General features: G+C 47.2%; 1 protein-coding gene across 1 annotated transcript; it reads left to right on the forward strand.

Moving 5' to 3' along the window:
* The first annotated feature begins 6,670 nt into the window (after positions 1-6,670).
* Positions 6,671-15,369, forward strand: LOC135889121 (pulmonary surfactant-associated protein C-like). The gene is made up of 6 exons (XM_065416926.1): positions 6,671-6,718; positions 8,607-8,744; positions 10,043-10,180; positions 11,840-11,956; positions 13,682-13,801; positions 15,286-15,369. Exons 1-6 carry the CDS (start codon positions 6,671-6,673, stop codon positions 15,367-15,369), a joined length of 645 nt encoding a protein of 214 aa, XP_065272998.1.
* The last annotated feature ends 181 nt before the right edge of the window (positions 15,370-15,550 follow it).

The raw sequence follows: 15,550 nt of genomic DNA on the forward strand, positions 1-15,550 counted from the left end.
ACTTTTGAAAAAATCTCCAAGGGCATGATGGAGAGAGGCCACAATAGGGACTCAGAGCAGTGCCGCGTGAAAGTCAAGGAGCTCAGACAAGCCTATCAGAAAACAAAGGAGGCAAACGGTCGCTCCGGGTCAGAGCCGCAGACATGCCGCTTCTACGCTGAGCTGTATGCAATTCTAGGGGGGGCCGCCACCACTACCCCACCTCTGACCGTGGATTCCGAGGCGGGGGTAATCTCATCAGCCACACCTGAGGATTCTGCGGACGGGGAAGAGGAGGAGGAGGAGGAGGACGACGAGCTTGCGGAGAGCACACAGCACTCCGTTCTCCCCAACAGCCAGGATCTTTTTCTCAGCCTGACTGAAGTACCCTCCCAAGCCAGTACCCAAGACCATGACCCCATGGAAGGGACCTCAGGTGAGTTTACCTTTTAAAATATAAAACATGGTTTAAAAGCGTTTTTTAATGATTAATTTGCCCTGAAGACTTGGGATGAATTCGCGGCCAGTACAGCTACTGGAAAAGTCTGTTAACGTGTCTGGGGATGGAGTGGAAATCCTCCAGGGACATCTCCATGAAGCTCTCCTGGAGGTACTCCAAAAGCCTTTGCAGAAGGTTTCTGGGCAGTGCAGCCTTATTCCGTCCTCCATGGTAGGACACTTGACCACGCCATGCTAGTAGCAAGTAATCTGGTATCATTGCATGACAAAGCCTGGCAGCGTATGGTCCCGGTGTTTGCTGGCATTCAAGCAACATCCATTCTTTATCTCGCTGTGTAATCCTCAGAAGAGTGATATCGCTCATGGTAACCTGGTTGAAATACGGGAATTTAATTAAGGGGACAGAGGTGGCCGTTCCTACTGGGCTGTTTGCCTGTGGCTGAAAAGAAATCCTTCCCTGCAGTTAGCCAAGCGGGGGGGGGGGAGGGGGAGGGAGAATTGGCGCTGAGCTTTTCACCTTTGGCTAGCAGGGATCTTCCCTGATACCAGCCACGCGGTGGGGGGAGGGGTACAGCGATCATCCCAGATAATTCATGGCGGGGGAGGGGGAGGGGGGTTAGTTTGGTTTCTGCAGGGATCTTCCCTGATATCAGCCACACGGTGGGGGGAGGGATAAAGTGATCATCCCAGAGAATTGGAGGGGGGGGGTTAGTTTGTTTTCTGCTGCTGAAGGTTAACAGGAAAACCGCAGCAGTCAACGGGCTTTGCTTGGTATGTGGGAAAGGAGGGCGCAGAAGCCGAAAGACAATGGCTTACCATGGCCGCATGCAAGCCGAATTCTGTTGCCCGGACCTGCGTCTGTGATCTCTAACACCAAAGCCACAGGCACTCAGTATTAAGATGGAAAACGCGACCTTGTACTGAAATCACATGTGCTATGTAATGTGAATAGTGTTTTTCACCATGAAAGAGTATAAGCATTGTTCTGTAAAATGTATCTTTTTAAAAACTTCTCTCCTTTTTTCCATCCCTCCAGCAGCTGCAAATTTTTCAAGCCTCCCTCCTCCGTCCCGAAGGCTATCTCAGATAAGGTGGCAGAGAAAGAGGACGCAAGACGAGATGTTCTCGGAAATAATGGAATGCACCCGCAATGAAAGAGCTCATTTGAATGAGTGGAAGGACATGGTATCTAAGTACAGGAAAGATGCCAGTGAACGTGAGGTCATGAGGGACGCTCGAGATGAGAGGTGGCAGGCTGCAACACTGGGGCTGCTGCGTGATCAAACGGACATGCTCCGGCGTCTGGTGGAGCTTCAGGAACGGCAGCAGGATAACAGAGTGCCGCTGCAGCCACTGTATATCCTCCCTCCCCCCTCACCATGTTCCATAGCCTCCTCACCGAGACGTGTAAGAACGCGGGGGGGGGGGAGGCTCCGTGCACCCTCCCACTCCACCCCAGTGGACAGCCCAACCAAAAGGCTGTCATTATATTGAATTTTTTCAGTGGCCTTTTACTTCCCTCCTATCCTCCTCCCAAACCTCATCTGGGTTACCTTGTCGGTTCTCTCCCTATGTTTATAATCAATTAATAAAGAATACATGATTTTTAAACGATAGTGACTTTATTTCCTTTAAAAGCAAGCTGTGATTTAAGGGGGGAGGGTGGTTTGCTTACAGGGAATGAGTCAATCAAGGGGGCGGGTTTTCAACAAACAGAACTTTCACACCGTAGCCTGGCCAGTCGTGAAACTGGTTTTCAAAGCTTCTCTGATGCGCAGCGCTTCCTGGTGTGATCTTCTAATCGCCCTGGTGTCTGGCTGCGCATAATCAGCAGCCAGGCGATTTGCCTCAGCCTCCCACCCCGCCATAAAGGTCTCCCCCTTACTCTCACAGAGATTGTGGAGCACACAGCAAGCAGCAATAACAATGGGGATATTGGTTTGGCTGAGGTCTGACCGAGTCAGTAACGAGCGCCAGCGACCTTTTAAACGGCCAAATGCACATTCTACCACCATTCTGCACTTGCTCAGCCTGTAGTTGAACAGCTCCTGACTCCTGTCCAGGCTGCCTGTGTATGGCTTCATGAGCCATGGCATTAAGGGTTAGGCTGGGTCCCCAAGGATAACTATAGGCATTTCAACATCCCCAACGGTTATTTTCTGGTCCGGGAAGTAAGTCCCTTGCTGCAGCCGTTTAAACAGAGTAGTGTTCCTGAAGACGCGAGCATCATGAACCCTTCCCGGCCAGCCCACATTGATGTTGCTGAAACGTCCCTTGTGATCCACAAGTGCTTGCAGCACCATTGAAAAGTACCCCTTGCGGTTTATGTACTGGGTACCCTGGTGCTCCGGTGCCAAGATAGGGATATGGGTTCCATCTATCGCCCCACCACAGTTAGGGAATCCCATTGCAGCAAAGCCATCCACTATGACCTGCACATTTCCCAGAGTCACTACCTTTCGTAGCAGCAGCTCAGTGATTGCTTTGGCTACTTGCATCACAGCAGCCCCCACAGTAGATTTTCCCACTCCAAATTGATTCCCGACTGACCGGTAGCTGTCTGGCGTTGCAAGCTTCCACAGGGCTATCGCCACTCGCTTCTCAACTGTGAGGGCTGCTCTCATCTTGCTATTCTGGCGCTTCAGGGCAGGGGAAAGCAAGTCACAAAGTTCCATGAAAGTGCCCTTACGCATGCGAAAGTTTCGCAGCCACTGGGAATCGTCCCACACCTGCAACACTATGCGGTCCCACCAGTCTGTGCTTGTTTCCCAGGCCCAGAATCGGCATTCCACGGCTATAACCTGCCCCATTAACAGCATGATCTCCAAAGCACCGGGGCCCGCGGTTTGATAGAATTCCATGTCCATGTCCTCATCACTCTCGCCGCCGCGCTGCCGTAGCCTACTCCTCGCCGCCTGGTTTTGCAGGTTCTGGTTCAGCATAAACTGCACGATAACGCGCGAGGTGTTTACAATGTTCATGACTGCTGTCTTGAGCTGAGCGGGCTCCATGCTTGCCATGGTATGGCATCTGCACTGTTCACCCAGGAAAAAGGCGCGAAACGGTTGTCTGCCGTTGCTTCCCTGGAGAGGGGGGAGGATGTACCCAGAACCACCCGCGACAATGTTTTTGGCTCCATCAGGCATTGGGATCTCAACCCAGAATTCCAATGGGCGGAGGAGACTGCGGGAACTTTGGGATAGCTATGGGATAGCTACCCACAGTGCAACGCTCCGGAAATCGACGCTAGCCCCGGTACATGGACGCACACCGCCGAATTAATGTGCTTAGTGTGGCCGCATACATTCGACTTTATACAATCTGTTTCCAAAATTCGAATTATATAAATTTGGATTAATCCCATAGTGTAGACATACCCACAGTGTATTCCTTGCTCTGAAGGGTTTACAATCTCCAACCACAAACACATGAAACAGCACTGGACAGTGCAGGGATAGGAGGGCATGGGGTGTTACTGGGGAAGTGAAAGAGGGATTACTGAAGAGGTACGGGGAAGGCAGGATTTGAAGGAGGTGAGAGAGGGCCCTGGTAGACTAGGACTGGGGAAGTGATGCAGATGTAAGAGGGCAGCATAATGGAAGGGATGAAGCAGAGCACAGGGGGTGAAAGGGAAGCAGTGTGCTTCCTACATCACAACCACGATCTCTCACAACAGACACACTCCTCTAGAAAAATTATGCAAGTGACCAGTCGGATAGATTTCATAGGCGCATAGTTTCCAAGGCTAGAAGGGACCACTGTGATCATCTAGTCTGAGCTCCTATATGACACAGGCCAGGGAACTGCCCCAAAATAATTCCTAGAGCAGAGCTTTTAGAAAAACATCCAACCTTGATTAAAAAATTATCAGTGATGGAAACTCCACCATGACCCTTGGTAAATTGTTGCAATGGTTAATTAACCTCACTGTTAAAAATGTGTGCCCTATTTCCAGTCTGAATTTCTCTAGCTTCAACTTCCAGCCATTGGACCATGTTAGACCTTCCTCTGCTAAACTGAGGAGCCCATTATTTAGTATTTGTTCCTCATGTAGGTTCTCATAGACTGTAATCATGTCACCCCTTAACCTTCTCCTTGTTAGACTAAAGGAGCTCAGTCTGTTTAGGCTATCACGATAAGACATGTTTTCTAACTCTTTAATCATTCTTCTTGTTCTTCTCTGAACCCTCTCCAATTTTTCAACATCCTTCTTGAATTGTACACACCAGAGCTAGACACACTATTCCAGCAGCAGTCGCACCAGTGCCAAATACAGAAGTAAAATAACCTCTCTACTCCTACCCGAGAATCCCGTGAGCCTTTTTGGCCATAGACTTGCACTGGGGGCTCATGTTCCGCTAATTATCCACCACTTCCTGCAAATCTTTTTCAGAGTCACCACCAGGATAAAGTCCCCCATCACTTAAGGACAGCCTTCATCACTCCAAATTAGTGGGTGCTCAGCACCCACTGGCAGCCAAGCTCCCCCCTCTCCCTCACCCCCCAGTGCCTCTCCCCCGCCGGCAGCCCCGCTGATCACTCCTCTCCCTCCCTCCCAGCGCCTCCTGCCTGCTGCGAACAGCTGTTTCGCGGAGTGCAGGTCGGCTTTGGGGAGGAGCGGGGATGGGGTGCACTCAGGGGATGGGGCATGAAGAGGCGGGGCGGGGGTGGACCAGGGGCAGAGTGGGGGATTTGGGGAAGGGGTGGAGTGGGGGTGTTGCAGGCGCGGACCAGGGGTGGGAAGAGACAGGGCAGTGGCAGGGCCTGGGTGGAGGGGGTGGATTGAGCACCGCCCTGGGTAGAGGGGAAGTCGGTGCCTATGGCCTTCATCATTTGTTCCCAGATGTATACATTATTTTTAGTTGTATTAAAACATATATTGTTTGCTTACGCCCAGTTTATCAAGTGATCCAAATTGCTCTGTATTAGTGATCTGTCTTCTTCCTTATTTATCACTCCCACAATTTTTTTGTCACCTGCAAACTTTATCAGTGATGACTTTTTGTTTTCTTCCAGGTCATTGAGAAAAATGTTGAATAGCATCAGGCCAAAAACATCTCTGTGGAACCCCAGTAGAAACCAGGGGCGGTTCCAGGCACCAGTGCAGCAAGTGCGTGCCTGGGGCGGCAAGCCGTGGGGGGCAGCCTGCCAGTCGCTGTGAGGGCGGCAGGCAGGCGGCTTTCGGCGGCATGCCTGTGGGAGGTCCGCCGGTCCCGTGGCAATTCGGCAGCGGGGACGCTGATGGCGCGGCACTGGCGGACCTCCCGCAGGCATGCCGCCGAAAGCCGCCTGCCTGCCGTGCTTGGGGCAGCAAAAAACATAGAGCCGCCCCTGCTAGAAACATACCCACTCAATGGTGAGTCCCCATTTACAACGACATTTTAAGACCTAGCAGTTAGCCAGCTTTGAATTCATTTAATATGTGGCATGTTAATTTTATATCATATAGCTTTGTTTAATCCAAATGTTGTGCGGTACCAAGTCAAATGCCTTACAGAAGTCTAAGTATATTACATCAACACTCTTACTTTTATCAACCAAACTTGATCTCTTTTCATTCACATTACAAGTTAGTTTGACCCAGGTTGACATACATATTTTCCATATACCCATGTTGATTGGCATTAACTATACTACCCTCCTTTAATTCTTTATTAATCGAGTCCTGTAGCAGCTGCTTCATTATTTTGCCCAGAATTGATGTCAGCCTATAATCACCTGGGTCATCCCATTTGGCCGTTTTAAATATTGACACCATATTAGCTTTCTTCCAGTCTTCTGGAACTAATGTAGGAAGGTCGGTTTTAGTGGACCTGAGAAGTTCAATCCAGACTGATTGGACCCAAGGGGAACCAATCCCTATGTCAAAGACCCCTCCTGGAGAATACCCTGCCAGAAGCCTCCTCTCCTTTAAACACACATTTTAAAGTTCAGCAGAACGTATGTCCAAAATGTGATTCCAGCTGCTTTTTTAAAACCTTCCCAGTTCCCAGACAAGAGATGATTTTATGAGGCCCTGTTAGTAATAAATTTGATAGTTTTATAATGGTTTGTTTCTATTATCACGTTTGGACAATCATGAAAAATTCCTGCAGCAATAACAAGGAAGTTCAGGGCTTTAAAAATCATACTGGGAAAAAGAACACTGGATCCCTGGGCCCTTTATAAAAGCATGGGCTGGCTCCGGAGAGGGAAAACAGTTGCCTTGGATTTACAGTGAGGGACAGAAAAGATGGATTGCAAAAGTACTACCGAGCTCACCATGCCTGCTCAGCCACCTGTAAGTAACACACAATTTTTGCAGTGGTTAGAAGGAATTGGATACCCCGTTTGGTAGCGTGTGTCTTCCAGAAATATTTAATCAATGCCAGTTAGCTAGTGATTTGATCAAACAAGGAGTTATGTGCAGAGTGTATTTGTCTCAGATGAATCAGCTTGATGTCACACACCTCGATTGGATAGGAGACTGAAGTCTGTCCCCCAGCCATGTTTTTAAACAGCCTGCATTCTTCTAAGAAAGGAAGAAAGCACATTCCCCAGTTAGTATCTCCCAATTGCTAAACCAGGACAATGGTATTTACCCTTATTGGGGGCTGGGGGGGGAGGAGGGGGAATCTTGTCCCTAGGCTTAGAGAAGATGGTTTGAGGACAGCTCTGTTCAAACAAAAGGTCCAGGTGGTGGGTAGATCAATACAGGTGGGTGGCAAGAGGACAGGTGGGAAGAATGAGAGGGCCCATGGGGAGCAGCTGGGGGAAGTTTGGGCTGAAGCAAACTCCGAACATTTCAATGTATGTATTAAATCTAAGATGCCCTTCACGATGGTAGGGAAGAGCACTGGCAGCATGGCAGCTCAGGGAGGTGAGGTAGATGGCTGAAATGGGGACTTACACATTTTAGACATTGTTTTTAAAATTGAATATCTAAAAATGCATGATTTAAATGAGGGCTGGTACGCACACATTCTAAATATCTTCTCTAGAAATTAAACCTTAACATTTAAATACCTTTCTATAAAGTACACCACTGCCTTCGGTCAGCACACAGCCCATCTGGCCTGGGGAAGCCCTTGGCATGCACACCCAGAAGATGCTTATCTTGACTGAATGCACAACCCATTGTATGTTCTGACTTGAGTTTCGCGCAATACATACTTCAAATTCAGCTCTGCAAACAAGATTTTTTGGGGGGAGGAATGTTTGGTTTTTGCTTTTGCTACCTCTCTCCAGTTTGTTCCCCTCATTTAGGGCCTAAGCCTTTAAAACTTTACTCACATTGCTAGTATTTACTCATGAACATAGTCCGCCAAAGTCAGCTGGACTAGTGTGACTGAGAACTACTTATCTGAATAAGGGTTTGCAAGATCAAACCATTTAGTCAAGACTTTACCAGGAACAAGTCTCCTATTTCTGATGTTATCACCGCCAGACATACTTTGTGTGACGAAGTGGGACTGTTCTTAATGTTTCCTCTGAATACTGTGTGGGTGCCTCAGTTTCCCCTATGCATGTCTTAAGTCTCTAGGTGGTGGGGAAAGGCCAGTGTGCATAAATCACTGACACTCTGTCTCCCTGGCAACAAATGGCCAGGGCCCCTTCCCCCCTGCAAGGAAATAGCTAAAGGTGAACAAAGAGATCAGGTGACCTCCTGGCCCAGGAAAGAGACAAAGCCCAGAGAAGGAGGGGCTGGAGGGGGTTTTTCAGGGTTGGAGCTGGCTGGGGAGGAGGAGTGAGGGCAGACGTGGGTGTCTGGCTCTCTGAACCCCATAATGGACCCGGCCGAGGGGTCCCGTTCTCCGCCGTACCTACAAGCTCTGTTTTAGACCGTATTCCTGTCTTCTAATAAACCTCTGTTTTACTGGCTGGCTGAGAGTAACGTCTGACTGCAAAGTGGGGGTGCGTGCAGGTCTTTTGGCTTCCCCAGGACCCCACCTGGGCGGACTCGCTGTGGGAAGTACACGGAGGGGCATATGCTGAATGCTCCCAGGAGAGACCCAGGAGGTGAAGACGTATGAGCTTCTTGCCCTGAAGACAGTCTGCTCCAAGGGAGAGGAGGCTCCCCAAAGTCCTGACTGGCTTTGTGGGGAGCAGTTCCAGAGCATCGCCCGGGGACTCCGTGACACTTTGTAACTGGGAATTATCAATAACACAGGATATTTATTTCTCTTCAGGTTTACAGCTCCATGCCCAAAGTGAGCACAAAACAACGAAGAATCATCCTTGCTTCAGTCATGGTGATTCTCCTGGGCTTCTTCATAGTTGCCGGTGCTTTGGTAGGAGTTTACCTGACCCAAAAACACACAGAAAAGGTGAGTAGAGCAGTCAGTGGGAAGCCTGTGCCGTCACTCTTGTTTGTGCAACATGCCTCCGGCAATTTCAGCCACAAACTGTTCTCTGAGATATCAGACCTGGCACAAACATGCATTTCTGTCCCTAATGCACATTTACCAATCCTATCAATAATTCTGAAATGCAAAGTTTTCACCTTACCAGCTCAAACTGTCCATTTCAGACAGCATGACATCATGATCTAGAAATCATCGTGACATCAAGGCACTATTCTTAAACTCAGGTTTATAAACCTCAAAAGGTGTCTGAAAGGGCTCTGATATATATTCATATCAAAGCAAGGACTTTTCCAGCTTATCCCTTGGTGGGCGATTTAGCAATGGGTTCCTTGCAATTTGCATGTGTCATTCTAATCAGCCAGCACTATTTATACAGACCATGCCTTTAATTTAGAAGTTACATCAAGAACTTCCTTCGAAGGTAGGTACTTTTTCCCTATTTACACACACAGTATGTACAATTTTATAGCAGTTCTTGATTGTAATAAGTGTTGTAGCAGAGTTAAGAAACGAACTAAGGTAAATCCAGCTCAGTGCCTGGGGAATTTAGCCATGCAAATTTCCATTCACAGTAAGAGTGGGCAGCCTGGTGCACCACTTTGAAAATTCACCCCCTATTGGCACAGTTAGCCCTCTGATGCGGTCATAGCTCCTGCTGAACTCAACAGAAACCCTGTCGGCACAGAGGGTGAAATCTGGCTTCTGGCTATAATTTTGCAGCCCCTACTGAATTATATTTGCCTCTGGGTGTCTTTTTTTATTCTTGTATTTGCGTGAAATACACTGGGCCAAACTCTACCCTTGGATGCACATGCAGGGTCAGATTGTGTCACTCAAGTGGCTACTTAATGAACTGGCATTATCAGCAGCCTTTAAAAAAAGCTGATTGTATATCTCCTTTCTGTATGTGGGTGGACTCCCAGCTGCCTCAGGATACGTTTACACAGCAAAGAAAAACCTGCAGCTGCCCTATGCCAACTGACTCACCTCCTAGGCTTGGGCTACAGAGCTGTTTCATTGCTGTGTAGACTTCTGGGGCTCTGGGCCTCTCCCACACCACAGGGTCCTAGAGCCTGGGCTCCAGCCCAAGCCCAGAAGTCTGGCAAGGGCCAGCCATGGATTTTTCTTTGCTGTGTAGACATACCCTCCGAGGCTATGGGTATCTGGAATGGCTCTTGGCTCACTGCACTTTCACACTTCCCTGACGAATATGCTAGGGTCTACAGATGGTATTTCATACCCTGAAATGTTTCTTTGAGGTCCTTGACATGGTCATCCAGGGAAACAAGGGGGAAGAGGAAGAACAGACGGCCATGGTAAATGAACGGGAGAACGTGGCCGCTTTCCACATCAAAAGAAAGAAATCCACAGCCACTGTTGTGTACAACTATAACCAAGTAAGTGCAAGCAAATGGGCTGGAAGAGCTGGATTGTACTGGAAAGAGGAAAAGGTTGAGTTCAGATAGTCAACAAGCCAGGGCCACTTGTGCTTATGCCAAGAAAGTTCTGCCTTTTCCACTGTGTTCCAGGAATTACAGCAGAGGACCACGATCTTTGCCAATCTGGTCTCTGATAAGCCCTCCCATTAGAATAGGTTCTTCCAGACTACTGTGCAGGAGACAGTAGCTTTTACTTAGGCAGGGAGACCAGGCGGGGCTGTCCCATTCCGTTATTAGTGAACCTATCCTTGGAGCGTGCATGATAAATGGTACAAACAACATTTGGAAAGATCATTAAGTGGTCCGCCGAGACCCTCAGCAATTTTCAAGTGGTCCATGAAAACAAAGTTTGAGAACCACTGGTCTGATCCAAGTCACTATGATGTTCTGTACCTGCCAGAGCAGGAGGTAGCCTCTCTCTAACTAATTTTAAACTTTACTGAGCTGAAAATTACACCATCGCTCCTTATCTGAATGGTGCCAGATGGAGGCAGAAATGCTGGATAGACCAATGTTAAACTAAACACCAGTTCATCTAGTTGGCAGACTGCAGTTCAGAGAGAGTTAAACGTAAGTTTGAAACGATTCTAAAACGTACATCCAGGGTTTTATATTTCATTTTGAATTTTCAAGAATGAGCCAATTTTTAAAAAGTCATTATTTTTGCTCAAAAATAAACTACTATTGAATGAAAAGCAGTCTCCTTTTCACTGAAGATCTAAGTGATATTTTCAAAAGTACAAATTTCAAATTTCCTTTCAGATGAAAACCAGTTTCTGTCAAGACACGTAGAGCCAGATTCTTGACCCCACTAAGGCAAAGCAGGCAATCCAGCCCCCTGATCCTTTGTGTAAGGGGGAATTAGCAGGTGGACTAAAGCATAGTGGCTCTTCTCCCCCACGCTCAAGCTCCTGGTGTATGGAGAAGAGTTCCCAGAAGAAAAGGGTAGGGCTGGGGTATCCCTAAACCTCAGTCATCCCCAGCTGCCTGAGTGGACCCTTGGAGCTGTGGGGCTGGGTATAATTTAGTGCAGCATCCAGGTTGCTCTAATGCCAGAAGTTCCAAGATTAGAGGAATGTAAAGATGGCTTCAAGCTATATTTTCCTCTCTGCTTCTTGTGTCCTAACAGAAAATGTAGCCCTTAAAGTTTAGAATTTGGCTATTCCACAAACATCCACTGAAATTCTAGGTTAAATTAATGGAGATATCCTATCTCCTAGAACTGGAAGGGACCTTGAAAGGTCATTGAGTCCAGCCCCCTGCCTTCACTAGCAGGACCAAGTACTGATTTTACTCCAGACCCCCTAAGTGGCCCCCTCAAGGATTGAACTCACAACCCTGGGTTTAGTAGGCCAATGCTCAAACCACTGAGCTATCCCTCCTCCCTCCCCTTTGTGAAATGGCCCAAAAGAAGAATGGATGACAGCGTTTGCACAGCTTCTCTGCTGGGGGCATAGGCAAGACCAGCCCAGGCATCTCTACTGGGGAAATAACAAACAACTTCTATACAAGCTTTTACCCAGGGAAACTTCACAGGTTATCTTGTTGGTCAATGAACACTTTGAACTTTATTTCTCGCAAGTGCCTCATACTGATGTTTTGGATGTTTGCTTGTAGGGTCTAATAGGTCTCAGAATCACCAACAGTAAAAAATGTTTTGTGATGAAGATGGATAAACTCAACATACCAAGCTTGGATGAAATTTCCAGAGATCTCCCACATTTTAACGCCAAAGTAAGGTTCACAAGTCTGGGCTTTTATCACATTCTTGTATTACTTACTTGTAGACTTTGATTGAAAGCAACGAATTTTAAACCTGGGGTGCCAAACTCCTGGCCTACTTAATGTATTTATCCAGCCTCTCTGAAAGAATCAGATTCGGTAGTATATAAGATTTCATATTTTTAAAGTTATATTTCTAGCCCATATAGCTTGAAAATAAACTTTCAAAATGTAGTAACACTCTCATAGACTGAAGCAAGCTGCTCCAAATTCATCTTGGTGGGTAGTTAACCCTGAAGCCTAATGATCATCTAGGGACAATTTCCAAGTAACCTAAGTGTACAAATTTAGCTAATTTGTGCTCACAATTATATAGGGATACTAAATAACTGCATGTACAAATGAGCAAATAAATGAAGGGAGGAAATGATTCTAAAAGTACCCACCGAGTAATACTGAATTGAACAGTAACTAGAATATAAGGTTCATATTCTACCTTCAATCATTTGCAAGCCTCCTAGAGACAGCAGTGGCCAGTCTGGTCTGGATCCTTGACACTAACTTAATAGACCCAGTCCACAATCCATACCTTAAATTGTACTCTGGCCCCCTCCAAGTTGGGCACCCTATTTTAGAACCCACCTTTCCCCTGAAAGTGAGTTTCTGAATTACAGTTGGATACATTGAGTGTACCAGATCTCCCCAGGCAGCTGGTGGAATGGCCAGTACCATACTCTCTAGGATGGCTCTGAATGACACTAGCTGTTTGCTATATAGGGCTCAAATCAGAAACTCAAAATAGCTGTCTACAAATGTGCTTTCAAAGGCGTTTTCCCCATTAAATAAAGAGCTGCTGCACTCTCTGCTGTTACCAAGAGATTCTGCTCTTGGCATACTTGGACACAAAATTCTCTCACCTCAGCCTCTGAGGGTACATCTACCCTGCTTTTTAAAACCTGTAGCAGTGAGTGTCAGAGCCTGGGTCTACAGATTTGGGCTTGCATTGCAGCGCTAACAGCAGCAGTGTAGATGTTGCGGCTCAGGCTCTGAAACCCATCCTCATCCCCAGGCTTCAGAGCCTGAGCCCAAACGTCTACACTGCTGCTTTCAGTACTGTAGCACGAGCCCTGTAAGCCCGAGTCTGTAGACCCGGGCTTTGAGACTCTCTGCCATGGGTTTTAAAATGCAGTGCAGGCATGCCCTTACTGTCATGGCCCTTTTACGTCCCCTCCCTCTGACAGAACCTAGGGATAATGTTAGAGATGGATTGTTGAACTGCAGTCCCTGGGATGTCTGACTTCGGGGGTGGGAGAGGGGAGCTGGATGAGTCTCATAGGACTCACAGTGGTCTCAATCATCCACCAAGGTTCCGCTTACAGTTCAATAGATTACTTCTCATTTTAAAAATCTGTAAAAAACTGACCTAGGCACCTGTCCTGCCCTGCAGGGGAAGGTATCCCCTGGTAGCTAGGGACACGAGATCAAATTGCTGAGTGGCAGCCCAATGTTCTGCATTTGGCTGGATGTCATGGTCCTGGGTGTGAAAGACAGTTCTTGTGACTTTAAGAGAGATTTACTTCTCTAGCTAACGAAACTGTGCTCCACAGCTGCTACAGGAAAGCTACAGAACATTTCCACTGACTAGAGCTCTACTTGGTTTCTTGCTTGCTGGTATCAAGCACCAGTGCTTGTACCTTGCTCATATGAAGGGCTAGACTGTGGCAACTTCTTTTCCAGCAGGTCTCTGGAGACAAAATGTCTTACAACTTCATAGAGGCAGAACCGGCTGACCGCACTACACTGGGAACAACTCTGAATATTCTCTGCAGCGACATCCCCATCTACTGGGCTCTGCCTGTGAGTGTTAGTTTCCTTTTCATTTTAGATTCATTTGGAGAGAGGCAAAAGCGTAAGTCAAAACTCTCCTATCTGAGTCAATCAATGTGGCTTCCCTCCTTCCCCGACTTGCTATGCATGCAGCTTCCGGGGCATTTCAGTGGAGTCAGAAAAGGAGATAATTCCATCTCTGAAGCCAAAGTGGAAGAACGTATCAATGATAAACCATCCAATCACACCCTAACCTGCCACTGCTAAGCAGAATGTCATGATTTGGGGGTTCAGCACACTCAGTGCCTGGACATTCACTCTGCAAAATCATCACGTCATAACTTACCTGATTCAAACCTGTCTCAGGAGAGACGGTGCTCCCTTGTTCAACTAGCACTCTCTTTCCACCCACACCCCACGGGTAGGCGCACAAAGCATGGGCTCCTCTGAGCTGGTGTCACAAGGTGATGATGTTTGTGTCATAAGGTTAACATGCTCCTGTAGCAACACAGTTGATGGGAAGTGGGGCATCACCACACCATGTGGCTAGAACCAGAATCCAACCCTACTCCGAAGAGTCAAAAGCTTAGTTCTGTACTGCCCATAACACTTTGGCTTTGAAGAGGTGGGTGTAAGTGAGCTGAATATGCCTAAAGCAAAGCCTCATGTGGACTGACATTTTGGGAGAGTCGCATCATTTATCCAGAGCAGAAAGGGTTCAGTGAGGAGCCTGGATAGCCCAGGATGCTGATAAGAAGCTGATCTAGGGTGGATGGCCTGCTCAATCATAATTTTGATAGGGGTTCCATCTTGTAAGGCTCACAGGGTATGAAAATCATCCTAAATTGCCAAGGGAGCTGATGCAAAGTCATAGTACAAGACTGGGAGGTATGAAGACAGCAGTTAAGATAAGCAAAGACTGAAGTCTCATTTTCAGTAGGCAGGATGAATAAGCCTTAAAGGGAGGTGAATTAGACATTTGGAGAGTGAATGATTTGCATCTGGCGGGTTAGAGTTGCTCCACCCCATTATTTTTGTGACCTGTTCTTGCAAGTTATTAAAAGCATCCCACATTTTTCTTGGGGCCAATATGTTTCTTTGCCCTGCCCATGTAATAGCATACCACACTCAATCATGCCAATGATCTGATCACTATCCAGGAGGTCAAGGTTTAAAAGATCTAGGCTGTGATTCAGACATTGGATTTCAGTTTGCATCCAAACTACTTAACCTCCCTGCTTCTGGATCAGAGTATGAGGAATGGGTTTGGTATTCATCCAATGGATCACATGTAACACTTCTTGTCACTATCTTACCTTGAAAGCACAATCTTGAAAATAAGTTGTGTGACTCACCCCCGCAAATTTGTTTTTTGAAAGGTAGTCAGCTTTAATGTTGTTTATAGTAATTCAGCCATGCTCCATCACTTAATATGAATAACCAGGTAGAGCAAAATGGAAACAGTTGGTAGGAGTTCTTTGAGTTTCTGAGTTTTTCCTTTGTTTCGCCCCCAGCGCAAGATCCAAGGAAACCGCAGCAGTTCTGCTCCTCTTGGCTCCCCATGGTGTTTCTTTAGCTCTTTGTGCTTGTGCTTTTGATCTGAAATCTCAAGTTACTGTGTGAATTATGCCTACTCGTCAGCACAGACCGCAGAGTCTTGGATGAGGCAAGCATCAGAATAAAAACAATTTTAGAACTTTTTGTACTGGGGTAATACATCAGATCCCCCATGTGTTTCAGAAAACCCTTCACAACTGGACAATGCCATCCTGCAATAGG

Source organism: Emys orbicularis, chromosome 15 (genome assembly GCF_028017835.1).
Source record: "Emys orbicularis isolate rEmyOrb1 chromosome 15, rEmyOrb1.hap1, whole genome shotgun sequence".
NCBI classification, from domain to species: Eukaryota; Metazoa; Chordata; order Testudines; family Emydidae; genus Emys; species Emys orbicularis.

What these genes read in the sequence shown, in the direction of transcription:
- LOC135889121 (XM_065416926.1), top strand. Translation starts at nt 6,671, where the DNA reads ATGGATTGCAAAAGTACTACCGAGCTCACCATGCCTGCTCAGCCACCT. An exon ending in CCATGCCTGCTCAGCCACCT is followed by an intron (nt 6,719 to 8,606) that starts GTAAGTAACACA and finishes ATTTCTCTTCAG; the next exon opens with GTTTACAGCTCCATGCCCAA. An exon ending in CCATCTACTGGGCTCTGCCT is followed by an intron (nt 13,802 to 15,285) that starts GTGAGTGTTAGT and finishes TTTCGCCCCCAG; the next exon opens with CGCAAGATCCAAGGAAACCG.